The sequence below is a fragment of the Suricata suricatta genome, chromosome 9 (assembly GCF_006229205.1).
Source record: "Suricata suricatta isolate VVHF042 chromosome 9, meerkat_22Aug2017_6uvM2_HiC, whole genome shotgun sequence".
Taxonomy (NCBI): Eukaryota; Metazoa; Chordata; class Mammalia; order Carnivora; family Herpestidae; genus Suricata; species Suricata suricatta.
Genome location: NC_043708.1, coordinates 2,466,608 through 2,480,343, shown reverse-complemented (window position 1 = coordinate 2,480,343; position 13,736 = coordinate 2,466,608). Strand labels below are relative to the sequence as shown.

Genomic DNA, 13,736 nt, shown 5'->3' with positions numbered 1-13,736 from the left:
GCCGCCGTGGGCCCCGCTGCCCCCCCGCCGCCCGGCCCGCGCCCCTTCCTCGGCCTCCCCGCCGCCGCTCACACCTCCCCTAGGCCGCCCTCCCCTCGCCTCGGCGCCTCAGGGTCGCATTGCCCGTCTCGCCCCCGTTTCCGGCCCCCGCGTCGCCCCCGGCGTGTGGCCGAGCCCGAATGCCACAACATTTGAGGCGCCAGGCCGGTCCGGCAGAAGCCAGCCGTCCGCCGAGGGAGCCGTAGGCGCCCACGGGTCCTCGGCCCCGCTGGCCGGCGGCCCCGTCCCCGGGCCCTCGCTCCTCCCACTCCGCGCCTTCCCTCCCTCCTCCGCACCCTCGTCCCTCATCCCTCCCGCGGCTGCCAGCGTCGCCGTCTCGTGATTGACGTTGCGTTCTGTCCCCCGACCCTGTCAGTCCGGTCCCTTCCTCCGCGCCCCAGCACTGCTGGCACAGACCTTGGCACACACCTCACAGGTGTCCAGTAGATGTTCGTTAGATGCGTGATGAAGGACTCCTCCCTCAGCCCCATTTGAGAGTCTGGAAGGCAGAATAGGTCCTGCGACTTAAAGAATGGGGTGCCCTGGAGTCAGGCCCGGATTCAGGTCACCCCACTGCCCCTTCCTAGTTGTGTGCCCCGGGCAAGTGGTACCACCGCGCTGGGCTGCAGTTTCATTCCGGTTAAAATGCAGATGATAATAGATTCTGCCTGTGTCTTGGATCCATCGGGTCCGTGCGTGTAAAGCGTGTAAAGCACCGAGCGTGGCGCCTGGTGCGGCTCATAAACGGTAACCCCTGCCGTTGTGACCCACGTGCTCGCCTGCCATTTCTCGTCCCTACTCACTCTTCTTACTCACTTTCTCGCCGAGAGTCAGGGATGTTATCCTGTTCTGTTCCTTCTGTTCCATCTGTTGGCAGAATGGGGTCCCAGGCCCGGTGCACACTTATCAGCCGTTGGGATGAGTTGCACTTGGGGTTGACTCTTCCTGTGAGCCCAGCGGGAGCAGAGTCTGGGCGGAAAGCCTCTGCATCCTGCGTAGTTGCCAGTGTCTCCTGAGCTACAAGGCTTTTTGTACTTTCTTACCCAGCAGGGCGCACCTCAGCAAGCCTTTGACCTTGTGGATTTTTGGATAACCCAACTTCCATCCCCTGTTGGTTCTTTCACCAGGTACTATTTGGGGTCCCTTGTACAACCACCACATACCACGCTCTAGGGATACTGTGGTTTCTAGTCCCTACCCTCCGGGAGCTTTCTAGCTGGAGGACCAGCAGGTGTGTCGGGTATGGGGGCGGCTTTCCCGAAGACATGGTGGGAAGAGGAGATAAGGATGGTCTTCCTTCAGGAGCGACTAGGAAGTAGCTTTTGTTGGGTTTAAGTTATTTTGTAGCCGCATCATCGTTTTCAACAGAAGAGTGACTTTTTCTGGGTCTGTTTTCCATTTTCTCTTAGAAAAGTAACAGTGGAGGTTTGAGGAAGGTTGTTTTATATTAGCTTCTGCGTAGTTTGGACAAAACTGCTACTGGAACTTAATCGGGAAAGAAAGGAAGGTGGCAGGCATCAGGAGGAGCAGTGGATTGGACTTGGGAAAATGAAGGACTGATCAGCTAACAGTTACACACATCAGAAAGTGAGCTTTGGTGTCAGGCAAGGAGAAATTTCTAGATGGAGTGAAGCACAAGGAGCTTGGTTGGATCAGGAGGGAGAGTTACCGGCTCTGCTGAGGTAGAGTGAGCTGTCGTTCAGAGTGGTCAGTTTAAACTAACGTGTCGTTTGGACCTGCACTTAAGAGACCAGTGAATTTTTGCTCGATGGTGGGTACCTCAGGTAGAGGGTCTCATATTTTAGAATATCCTGCTTCGGGAATCCCGGCTTCGTATTTAGAGAGCCTAGCTTACAAATAGGTGTTGAGTGCTGACTGAACCATGCCCTCGTGGTCTTTTGAAGCCCCGTAAGGTGTGCAGACTAGAAGGATGTGGGTGAAGACCAGAAGAGTCCACGAAAGAAGCTAGACGACTAAGATGAGGTGCCATGCGATAATGAGGTGCTCAGTGGTCTCTGAAAGCAGAGAAAGACCAAGTAAGTGTCAGAGGGAGTCTGTGAAGGTTTCCCAGGGGAGAGCTAGTTCTTACAGGGGTGGAGGGTGCGGGGAAGGGAGGACGAGGTCTTCGCAAAGACGAGCAGGTCCTGGAGTGTTCAGGGACTGTGCTGGGGAGCTCCCTGCAGCCGCAGTGCAGACTGTGGAAGAGTGGCCGGAGGTCAAGCTAGAATACACACCTTTTGGAAAAAATGTCCCCCTTCCACACTTTCATGAGGTTGGCCTGTGTGCACCGGCCGGCCAGCGGGCACGGACAGCATTTCATCTGGAAGATGAATGACCACTTCATTCCCATTGCGCTCAGCTGTGAGATTTTAGCATTTGAAGGAATGATAGATGCCGGAGCCAGTCTTCAAAAATAGAGTGTACAACAGGGATGCTAATTGTCTTCTGGAGATTTCGGAGACCGACCTCGAAGCGTGTGAGCTGTGGGCGCTCTGGCGGCTCAGGGCTCCTGCACTCTGTGAATGGAGCACTGTCTCTTGTAGTCCTTGCTCCAGATTTGAAGAACTGCCCACCGGGGCGGCAGCAGGGTGCCCGCTGTCAGCACGAAGAGAAGAACGGCTGACCCCCTTGCAGTGGGGGGGTGATGGTGGGTGCCACTGGGGGAGGCAAGCATCCTCACCAGAAGAATGGTGTAGAGTTCTGTTTTGTACTTGTAATGGAAATATTTGTGACCAAGGAAGCATTATTGATTTTAAAGATTGGGTTCAAGGGTGCCTGGGAGGCTCAATCGGTTGAGCATCAGACTTCGGCTCAGGTCACGGTCTCACAGTTTGTGAGTTCGAGCCCCGCATTGGGCTCTGTGCTGACAGCTCAGATCCTGGAACCTGCTTTGGATTCTGTGTCTGCTTCTCTCTTTGCCCCTGCCCCACTCATGCTGTCTCTCTCAAAAAATAAACAAACATTAAAAAAATGTTTTTTAAGGATTGGATTGAGAATATTATTTTGCATTAAGACCTGAAGTTAACATTTTATTTATTCAACCAACAAATCTTTACTGAGTATCTGCTCTGTGCCAGTTGATATTGTTAGGAACTGGGATTTACATTTGTTGCATATATTTTCATAAGATCATTGAACTGCTTATCAAATAAAGTGACTGAAGGTTGTGGTGAGAATCACGAAGGACGCACACAAGGTGACCGGACGGGGAAGAGGGGCTGAGGGGCTGCAAGCCATCGGCCCAGGGCGGGCCTTTGTGAGGGCCGGTGTGTGCGGGGAGACGAAGGATCACTGGAGTAGAGGAACAGAGGCCCGTGGAGGGGGGGGGGGGGCGCCAGTGTGGCGAGAGCTTGGTGGCAGGTGGGGAGGGGTGGGATGCGATGGGAGAGCCAGGGGGGCTGCCGCCCAGAGGCATCTGGCTATTTTCCGAGCCCGGGGGAGCCCCTGAAAGGCATGGGTAGTATGAGACACACCCACTTCTCTCTCAGAGAACTCTTTATAAAGGGGGGTGCACCTGGGTGTCATCCGACTCTTGAGCCCTCTCCCGCTCACTCACATGCTCTTTCTCTCAAAATAAGTAAATAAACATTAAAAAAAGATTTTATTTTTTCAAGTAGTTTCCAGTTCACAGCAGAGTTGAAGAGAAGGTACAGAGATATCGCCGGAACCCCCGCACCCGCACTCACAGCCTCCCCGCCATCGGCACCCCCCCCCCCACCAGAGTGGCACGTTTGTTAAAACTGGTGAAACTGTGGACACGTCATAGTCAGCCGGAGTCCCTGGCTTACTGCAGGGCGCACTTGTGGCGGTGGCCGTTCTGTGGGGTTGGACAAACGTATAATGGCACGTATCTGTCATTATGGTATCAATATTTTCACTGCCCTAAAAACTTGTGCTTTTGTTTATACATTCCCGCCCCGCCCCTGCCCTGCCCCACACCCCCTGCCAACCATTGATCTTACCGGCTCCATAGTTTTGCCTTTTCCAGAATGTAGTTGGAGTAGAGGATGTAGCCTTTTCCGATTAGCTTCTTTCACTAATATGCTTTTAAGGCTCCTTTAAAAGCCTGTGTCTTTTTAGTGCTGAGTAACATTCTGTCTTCTGACTGTGCCACGGTTTGTTTGTCCATTCATCTACTAAAGGACATCTTAGTTGCTTACAACTTTTGACAGTTATGAATACAGCTGCCATAGATAGCTGGGTAAAAGTTTGTGTGTGAACGTAAGTTTTCAGCTCCTTTAGGTTGATACCAAGGAATGTAATTGCTGGATTATGTCATAAGATTATGTTTAGTTTTTTTTTTTTTTAACTAGGTTCCGTGCCTAACGTGGGGCTCCAGCTCACAACCCCAAGATCAAGAGTCGCCTGCTGTACGGATTGAGCCAGTTAGGTGCCCCAGACTGTGTTTAGTTTCGTAAAACAAAACGAAACAAAACAAAACAAAAAAACCCAAGAAAACCAAAAAACACCGCCCACCAAATTGGCTTCCAAAGTGACCGCACCCTTTCTTATTCCCACCAGCCGTGAATGAGAGTCCTTGTTGGACCACATCCTCACAGCATTGGGGTTGTCAGCGTTCTGGATTTTAGCTACTCTAATAGACGTGTATCTCTCTCTCTTTTTTTTTTAAATAAAAAAATTTTACTTTAGAAAGTGCACAAGTGGGGGAGAGGGGGAGAGGGGAGAGAGGGGGACTCCTAAGCCGGCTCCAAGCTGAGCGTGCAGCTTGCTAGGACCCTGGGATCATGACCTGGGCTGAAATCAAGAGTTGGAAGCTCAGCAGACTGAGCCGCCCAGGCACTCATGTGTATCGCATTTTAATTTGCATTTTCCTGATGGCGAATGATGTGGAACATCTTTTCATATCCTTATTTGCCATCTGTGGATCTTCGGTGAGGTGTCTAGCAGGTCTTTGTCCCATTTTTTAATTGGGTTGTTGGTTTTCTTATTGTTGAATTTTAAGGGTTCACTGTATGGTTTGTTCAGCAGCCCTTTTCTTTTGCAAATATTTTCTCCCAGTCTGTTGTTTGTCTTCTCGTTCCCTTGATATTTTCTTTTGCAGATTTTTTTTTAGTTTTAATGAAGTCTCGCTTGTCAATTACTTCTTGCACGGATTATACCTTTGGTGTTGTAGCTAAAAATGTCATCACCATGGGTGCCTGGGTAGCTCAATCAGTTAAGTGTCCAACACTTGATGTCAGCTCAGGTCTTGATTTCGGGGTCATGAGCTCAGGCCCTGCGTTGGGCTCCAGCCTGGGCATGGAGCCTACTTAAAGTGAAATAAGATAAAATAAAATAAACTGTCATCACCATACTCAAAAGTCATCCAGGTTTTCTCCTGTGTTATTTTGTGGGAGTTTTATAGTTTTGTGTTTTACATTTAAAAAAAAATTTTTTTTAACGTTTATTTTTGAGAGACAGAGGCAGAGTGTGAGTGGCGAGGGACAGTGAGAGGGATACAAATCCGAAGCAGGCTGCAGGCTCTGAGCTACCAGCACAGAGCCTGACATGGGGCTTGAACCCACAAACCGCGAGATCATGACCTGAGCCGAAGTCGAAGCCAGACATTCAACCGATTGAGCCACCCAGGTGCTGCCTTGTGTTTTACATTTACACCCGTGATTTGAGTTAATTTTTGTGAAGGGTTTAAGGTCTGTATCTAGATTCTTCTTTTTTCTTTTTGCATGTGGATGTCCGCTTGTTCCAGCACCATTTGTTGGAAAGACTGTCTCTGCCCCATTGCATTGCCTTTGCTCCTTCATCAAGGATCAGTTAATTATATCTGGACAGGTCTGCTTCTGGGCTCTAGGCTCTGTTCTGTTGATTTATTTGTTCTTCTGCCAGTTCCACACGGTCTTTTATTTATTTATTTATTTATTCATTCATTTATTTATTTATTTTAATTTTTGAGAGACAGAGACAACATGAGCAGGGGAGTGTCAGAGAGAGAGGGAGAGACAGAATCCGAAGCAGGCTCCAGGCTCTGAGCTGTCAGCACAGAGCCCGATGCAGAGCTCAAACCCACAGACTGTGAGATCATGACCTGAGCCGAACCCAAATGCGCCCCCACACTGTCTTGATTACTGTCGCTCTGTAGTATGTTTGGCAGTTGGGTAGTATCAGTCCTCTAACTGTGTGCTTCTTCAGTATTGTGTTGGCTGTTGGCTATGCTAGTTCTTTGCTTCTGCATAGAAATTTAAAATAGTTTTGTCGATAGCCACAAAATAATTTGTCTGGGATTTTGATCGAGATTGCATTCGCAATTGTAGATCGAGTTGGGAAGAGTAGACATCTGGATAATTTCGAATCTTTCTAACCATGAACATGGGGTATCTTTCCATTTATTTGGTTCTCTGATTTTGTTCATAAGAGTTTTGTAGTTTTCTTCATATTGATCTTCTACGTATTTTGTTAGATTTAGACCTAAGTATTTCATTTGGGGGAATGCTAATATAAATGGAATTGTATTTTTAATTGCAAATTCCACTTGTTCATTGCTGGTATATAGAAGCTTGTGTTGGAGCCTTGCTATGATTGTTGTTCGTTTCAGGAGTTTTCTGTTGATTCTGTCAGACTTCCTACATAGATGATTATGTCATCTGCAAAGACCGTTTTATTTCTTCCTTTCTGCTCTTTTATGTCTTTTTCTTGTCTTATCTCATTAGCTAGGACTTCCAGGGGGACGCTGGAAAGGGCAAAGGAACGGCAGATCGGGAGACCCTCCCCTCGTACCTGACACCGCAGGGAGGCTTTGAGTAGTTCCCCTCCACTAAGTGTGGTGTTAGCTGTTGTTTCTTATGGACACTCCTTGTCCACTTGAGGAAATTCCTCTCTGTTCCTGGTGTACTGAAGTTTTTAGGATGAGTAGGTGTTGGAGAACTGTTTCTTCTTCTTTCGTAATGGTTTTATTGAGGTGTAGTTTACATATCATATAATTTACCCATTTAAAGTGTACGGTTTGGGGCACCTGGGTGGCTCAGTCGGTTAAGCGTCCAACTCTTGATTTTGGCTCAGGTCGTGATAGAGTATACCGTTCAGTGTTTTGGGGGTCTTCACAGAGATACGCACTTGATACCACAACCAGTTTTAGGGTTTGGTCAGTGCTCTGAAGAGAAGCCCGTACCACGTAACGGTCGCCTCTGCCCACACTCCCGTCTCCTCCTGCCCGAAGCAGTCACTGATTTACTTTCTGTCTCTGTAGGTCTGCTTATTCTCGGCATTTCATGTAGATGGAATCACTGTGTGGTCTTTGGGTGTCTGGCTTCTTTCACTTAGCATCATGTTTTCAAGGTTCATCAGTGTTAGGCATGGATCAGAACTTTATTCCTTTTTATTGCTGAATAATACCCCATTGTATGGATATACTGTTGTTTTGACGGAGAATTGGTGTTTTAAGTTTTTACTATTATGAAGGTAATATTATGAACATTTGTGGACAAGTTTTTGTGCAGGCGTATGTTTTCATTTCTCCTGGACATCCACTTGGGAGCAGAATTGCTGGGTCTTGTGGTAACTCTGTGTAACCTTCCAAGAGCTGTTAGACTTCTTCCCAGTGGCTGCATCACTTCATTCTCTACCAGCAGTGTGTGAGGGTTCAGCTTCTTCCCATTCTTGTTAACACGTATCTGCTGTTGTTTTTTGTCGTCATCCTAGTGCTTTAAGTGATATCATGGTTGGTTTTTCAGTTCCTTGATAAATAATGATGACGAGCATCTTTGTGCTTATTGGTCATTTTTTTATGTTTATTTTTGAGAGAGAGAGAGAACGCGAGAGGGGTGGGTTCAGAGAAAGACGGACAGAGGATCCAAAGTGGGCTCTGGACAAAGAGCCCAGCACGGGGCTCGAACTCACAAACTGTGAGATCATGACCTGAGCCGAACTCAGACAGATCCTCAACTGACAGAGCCACCCAGGCGCCCTAACTTATTGGCCATTTTTATGTCTTTGGAGAGATGTCTGTTCATATCCTTTGCCCATTTAAGAATGGTCTTTTTATTACTGAGTTTTAAGAGTTCTTTATGTATTCTGGATATAAATGCTTTATGAGGTATGTGATTAACAGATGTTTCCCCCAATCCTGGGAGTTGTCTTTTTCGTGTTTTTTGGGCACAAAGGTTTTTTGATGAAGTCACAGAGTTCAGTCCCGGTGCTGGGTGTGAGCCAGGGTCCTAGAGGGGGGCCATGGGCGCAGGAAGGCGGGCTTTGGAAGAGTGTTGCGGAGACGCAGGTGAGACGTGTGGGGGCCTCTTCCTGGGCCACGTGGCCACAGAGGTGGTGAGAAGGGCCTGGTGTGGCGTAGGTTAGGTGACAGCGGGTGGAACGGGGTGAGGGGCTGCTCTAGGGGTGAAGGAGAGGGAGAAGTCAGCCTCGAGTGCTAGGATTTCAGCTCAAAAAAGTGATTCAAAATTTGATTATACTGCCTGTTATCTGCCACAGAATTGTGAGAATTTTTAATCCCTGCTGGGGCTTGCAAGTGCGGAGGGGATCCGCACGCAGTTTCGAGGTTGGTAGTATTACCACTGATCGCGCCCGAGAGAGGATCCGGGGACTCCGACCTTCCGCGAATGCATGTGAGCCGCGCAGAGACCTCGGAGCCCAGTGGAGGGGCGCCCGGCCTGCAGAGGCGCCTCCAGGCGGACTGTGGTCTCCAGTCCCCTCCTGTGTGAACAGGGTCAGATCCCGGAATTTTTAAAACCTCAACGTCATTGTTCGAAGAGCTGCTTTGAGGAAATGACTTTTAAAGGAGAAAATAGCACTAGCTGATGTTTGTGAAGCGCTTAGGCCTTCCACTTGCTTCCGAGGGAGCCTTCTCCGCTGAAGCAGAGATTAGAATGTTTGGGTTGGGAAAGTTTGGTGTGTGCGTATAGTGTGTTCTCTGCAGTTTTTCTCTACAGTGGTTAAAAGTCACATTCTGTGGGAATATGTAATGAAATGGCAAATGCTTCTGATCTGTAAGGTGCAACACTGTGTGTGTCTGCACACTTGTGTCTATAGCTCCTTGTAGATAGAACGTGTCTCTGTACGATGGGATTATGAATGCCATTTATTTAGTCCTTTGTAATTTTCTGTACCTCAAAAATTTTAAAGTTAATTGGTTTATTTTGAGAAAAGGGGGGAGAGCCAGAGAGAGGGAGAGAGAGAGAATCCCAAGCGGGCTCTGCACTGTCAGCATGGAGCCTAACATGGGGCTCGAACCCATGAATCGTGGGATCATGACATGAGGGGAAACAAAGAGTTGGGTAGTTAACTGAACCACCCAGGTGCCCCTCAAATATTTTTAAAATTTGAGATAGAGTGCACATGCCCACAAGCTTGGGGGGAGGAGATGGGAGGGGCAGAGAGAGAGAGAGAGAGAGAGAGAGAGAGAGAGAGAGAGAGACTCTTAAGTAGGCTCCATGTTCAGCACAGAGCCCAACATGGGGCTTAATCCCACCACCGTGTGATCATGTCCTGATCCCAGATCAAGAGTTGACACGCAACTGACTGAGCCACTTAGGCACCCCTCAATTTTGTGATAGTGAATGTTTATACATTTATAACTGCTATAAAAGAAAATTTCATTTAAATAACCGTATATAAATGATGGCTTCTCCGTGTGTTCACATGTGTGCTCCCATCAAGGAAGCCAAGCCTTGGACTGCCCCCGTGCTGCCTCACACTTGAGGATGGAAGGATTGTTGACCTGGGAACAGCTTCCCCGTCCACACAGTGGAGGCAGCGCCAGCCCTGATCTGGCCAGGACTCCTGGGGTCGTGTGCTGAGGGTGGGTGGTTCCTGTGAAGTAATAGCATCTGCTGTTGTCCTTATTGCTGGTATCGTGCTCTGTATTTTGGATTAGTGTCCCACGTCCTTAAATGACCGACCTCCTTTCCTGTGGGGTCTGTCGCAGCCGTTCTCACCGAGCGTGCCTGAGGCCCCTTCATTTTCCTTGGATTTCTGCATCCTTGGGTCTTGGGAACCTTCCTGGAGGACTTGCGTACGTCAAGGATTAGTCTTGCCCTTGCCGAGTTACAGGCTCACGAGCTGTGCTGCTGTGCGGGCAGAGCCAGCATTCACCATCCACATGCCTGTTGCATCAGCCATTTAATAAAATTTCTTTTTAATTTTTTATTTATTTTTGAGAGAGAAAGAGAGACAGCGTGAGCAGGGGAGGGTCAGAGAGAGGCGGAGACTCAGAATCAGAAGACAGGCTCCAGGCTCCGAGCTGTCAGCACAGAGCCCGATGCGGGGCCCGAACTCATGAACCGTGGGATCGTGACCTGAGCCGAAGCCGGACGCCCCCAGGCGCCCCGCCATCAGCCATTTAAAGCCGCGTGAGCGCTCTTCGGCAGCGCGCACACTCGAGCTAAGCGAGCCTGGGCACGTCTCCCAACCTCCCAGGGCTGCAGCCTCTGCTACAGGAGGATGTATCAGTCAATTTTCTTTCTTTTTTTAAGATAATTTTTTTTTTTTAATTTGAGAGAGAGCCTACATGAGAGGAGGAGAGGGGCAAAGAAAAACAGAATATGTATACTTCTCAGTGTTTGTTTATTTTGAGAGAAAGAGGGAAACAGAATCCCAAGCAGGCTTCACACTATCAGTGCAGAGCCCAACTCAGGGCTCGAACCCATGAACTGTGAGATCATGACCTGAGCCAAAATCGAGAGTCAGACGCTTAACTGACTCTCCTCCTTTGGCACCCCGAAGTGGGAGGAGAATCTTAAGCAGGCTCCATGCTCAGCGCAGAGCCCAATGCAGGGCTCCATCTCATGACCCTGGGATCCTGACCTGAGCTGAAATCAAGAGTCAACCAACTGAGCCACCCAGGGCCCTCAGTCCATTTTCTTAGCCATCAGAGAGGGGTATGGTTCCTATTACTGTTAGGAGAGCACTCACAAATTAGTCTTTTTGCCTCATCGCAATGACTTGTGTGATTGTCAAATGAAACAGGGATCAGAAGATGCTTGCAGCACTGGGTGTGCCGTCGAGGCCCCGGGGGTTAGTATTCCAGCAGTGAGTTGAGGCCAGATTGGAGAAAAGATATTTTGCTGGCCTTCCATTCTTGTCGTTCATTCCTCCCTTGCAGATTTTCCTCTCACACAACTTATTCCTCATTCAGTAAGTACTGACTGAGTGCCTCTGACGTGCCTGATCCTTTTCTAGGTGCTGAGGCTACAGCGGCGGGTGAGGCCGACGTGGCCGTGCCCTTGTGGGCCTTACAGACCAGTGATGGTAGAGGGGGCCGGTCAACAGAGAGGAAAGAAGATGTGTGAGCAAGCAAAGCAGAGAGAGGGGGATAGAGAGTGCTCGGCAGTGGTGGTGGGAGCCCCCTTCAGGGGGTGGTCCGGTGGGACCTCGTGGTTGAGGGGACATCTCGGCAGACTCCTATGTGCTGAGAAGAAGCAAAATCTGAGTGACATCTGGAGGCAGAGCATCCAGCCCAGGGTAGGGCCCCTGAGTGAGGGTGAGTTGGGTGTGACTTTCATTATAAGAGAGCTTGAAGCTGATCAGTCAACTTTATAGAAATCAGAAGGCCACAGTTCCAACAGACCCGCAGTCCAGCACCCCAGCAGGTTCTTACCGGAGGGGCCTCGAGTCTCCGGAGAGGCGGAGGACTGGAATATGCACCCCCCCCCCCCCCCCCCCCCCCCCCCCCCCCCCCCCCCCCCCCCCCCCCCCCCCCCCCCCCCCCGCACAGGGATCGGGCACCGCCTGCAGCTGCTCTTGCCGCGATGGGAAAGCCGCAGGACCTGGAGGCCGGAGACTTAGGTTCAGGTCTCCGCTTAGCTGTCGCTTAGCTGTCATGCGCGTCTTGTGACCCTTGAGCCCTCAGCCCCTTCCTCTCAAAGTTGGAGATGACGCCACTGCGCTTACAGGTAGGAGAGGGGGCGAACGACTGGCCGAGCCCTTCCTAAGTGACAGCACGCTGTGGAAGGCCCGAGTCTCTGTATGGCGGGTGGCTTTGAATGCAGAGGCCCGACAGTCTCCGTGTGTGGCAGGTGTGAGGCCGAGGCCCTGAGCGCCGAGGAGGCTGCGGGCATCCGCTGGGGGCGGGCATCCGCTGGGGACGCGCACCTTGCCGTCTCAGCCCCGCGCGTGCCCTTCACTCCTGGGACAGAGGCTTCCCTCTTTCTCTTGTCCATGTTCCATCCTTCCTGGTGCGCTTCGAACTTGAGGCTGTTTCCAGCGAAGCCTTTCCCACACTGCTCTCTCCTTGTCACGGCCCACGGCTTCGCACCCTGTTACGTACGGTTTTGGGTATCTCCACTGCTGCTGTTGCCTGCCTGGCTGGATCACAAACTACTTGGGAATCAGAACTGTTTCTAATATTCTCTCTGTCCCTCCAGAGTATTTATTGGCACAGTATAAATTAGAGAGGCCAGTACCTATTGAAGGGCCTGTTGAATTAAAATGCTCATTAGTGATCTTAATGACTTCTGCGTTACTTTCTCCATTTAAATAAGCCCCAGCTCTAATTTCCCCGCCCGTGAGTTCCCTGATCCCACTGTTAAACGTGACTTCGCTTTGGCAGGACCAGTCACTGAAATAGTTCCATGCCTTGTCCTTCAGCCCTCAGGTTTCCCCAGATGCCAGCTGAACATTCCTTTTCCTGCCAGAAGATCATCTGTGCAAACCTCGGCCATGGCATCAGCGTCAGAGCCGGTCACCTTCCGGGAGTTCTGCCCGTTGTACTATCTCCTCAGTGCCATCCCCACAAAGGTCCAGAAGGGCTTCCGCTCCCTCGTGGTCTACCTCACGGCTCTTGACACCAACGGGGACTACATCGCGGTGGGCAGCAGCATCGGCATGCTCTACCTGTACTGCCGACACTTCAACCAGATGCGGAAGTACAACTTTGAGGTGAGCCTCGCCTTTCTTCACTCCTGGGTGTGCGAGGGTCCTGGCTGACGGGGACGTGCTCGTGCGCCCCAGGCCGGAGTAACTTACCTCTGGTTCCGCCTTCATCTCCCACCCAAACACTACTTCAAAACCATCTTTAATTGAAGTGGGATATAACTAAAAACATTTTTTTTTAACTTTTCCCCCCCGCCTCTAAAAGTCTAGCGTCACTTTATAAGAGAACATTTTAGTGTTTAAATATGTAATAGAAAACTTGGGAAGTTGGCATTTTCTTCTGCATGCTTTTGTTTCTCAGAGTACCTTGTTTCAGTTAAATAACCCCTAGTTATTCTGCTGAAATGATTATGAACAAGGGGCTGGTATCGATATTGGCGAGCTGCTCAAACAGGTGCATCTGAAGTAAGATCACTTCTACGGAACGTTGCTGTTGGGATCTTAGCAACCTCTGTTCTGCGCTGGTTGACTTCCGGCGTTGCATGTCTGCGTATCGTAGATGCTGAGAGGCACTAAATATTGACGACCATCATCAAGTTCATCTACTTAGTCGATATCTGTGGTTTATTGAATACATGGCTGCCGGAGTCTGGCTCCAGCAGGTCCAGGGGTCCCCGAAGGATGGACGGTGTTGGCGCGCGAGAGGGGTGAGAGAGCCACGTGTTTTCTTTCTTGGGCACCAGGCAGCATCTCCGCTCTGTCTGCTGTGGTGTCTCTTTTTATTGATCAAGCAGTAACATGACCTCAGAAGATAGAAATTGTTTACAGTGACTAATTCTTAGTGTAAGATGCTTTAATCATTGGAAGTGATGATGTTAGAAAAATAGAAATTTTTTATAATGACTAATTTTTTATGATAAGAT

General features: G+C 49.8%; 1 protein-coding gene across 6 annotated transcripts in view; it reads left to right on the top strand.

Annotated features, from left to right (window-relative positions):
* TECPR2 (tectonin beta-propeller repeat containing 2) overlaps positions 1-13,736 on the top strand; it is a 105,820-nt gene that overhangs the window by 274 nt on the left and 91,810 nt on the right. For 2 of the 6 annotated variants that reach the window (XM_029951226.1, XM_029951221.1), the window contains exons 2-5: positions 1,087-1,166; positions 1,944-2,075; positions 11,717-11,894; positions 12,589-12,879. In XM_029951226.1, coding sequence (XP_029807086.1) covers positions 11,874-11,894; positions 12,589-12,879 — 312 coding nt within the window. In that variant the 5' untranslated portion in view covers positions 1,087-1,166; positions 1,944-2,075; positions 11,717-11,873. Of the gene's footprint in view, positions 1-112; positions 476-1,086; positions 1,167-1,943; positions 2,076-11,716; positions 11,895-12,588; positions 12,880-13,736 lie in introns of those variants that run through there. The other 4 variants (XM_029951222.1, XM_029951224.1, XM_029951225.1 and 1 more) reach the window with 4 other exon arrangements.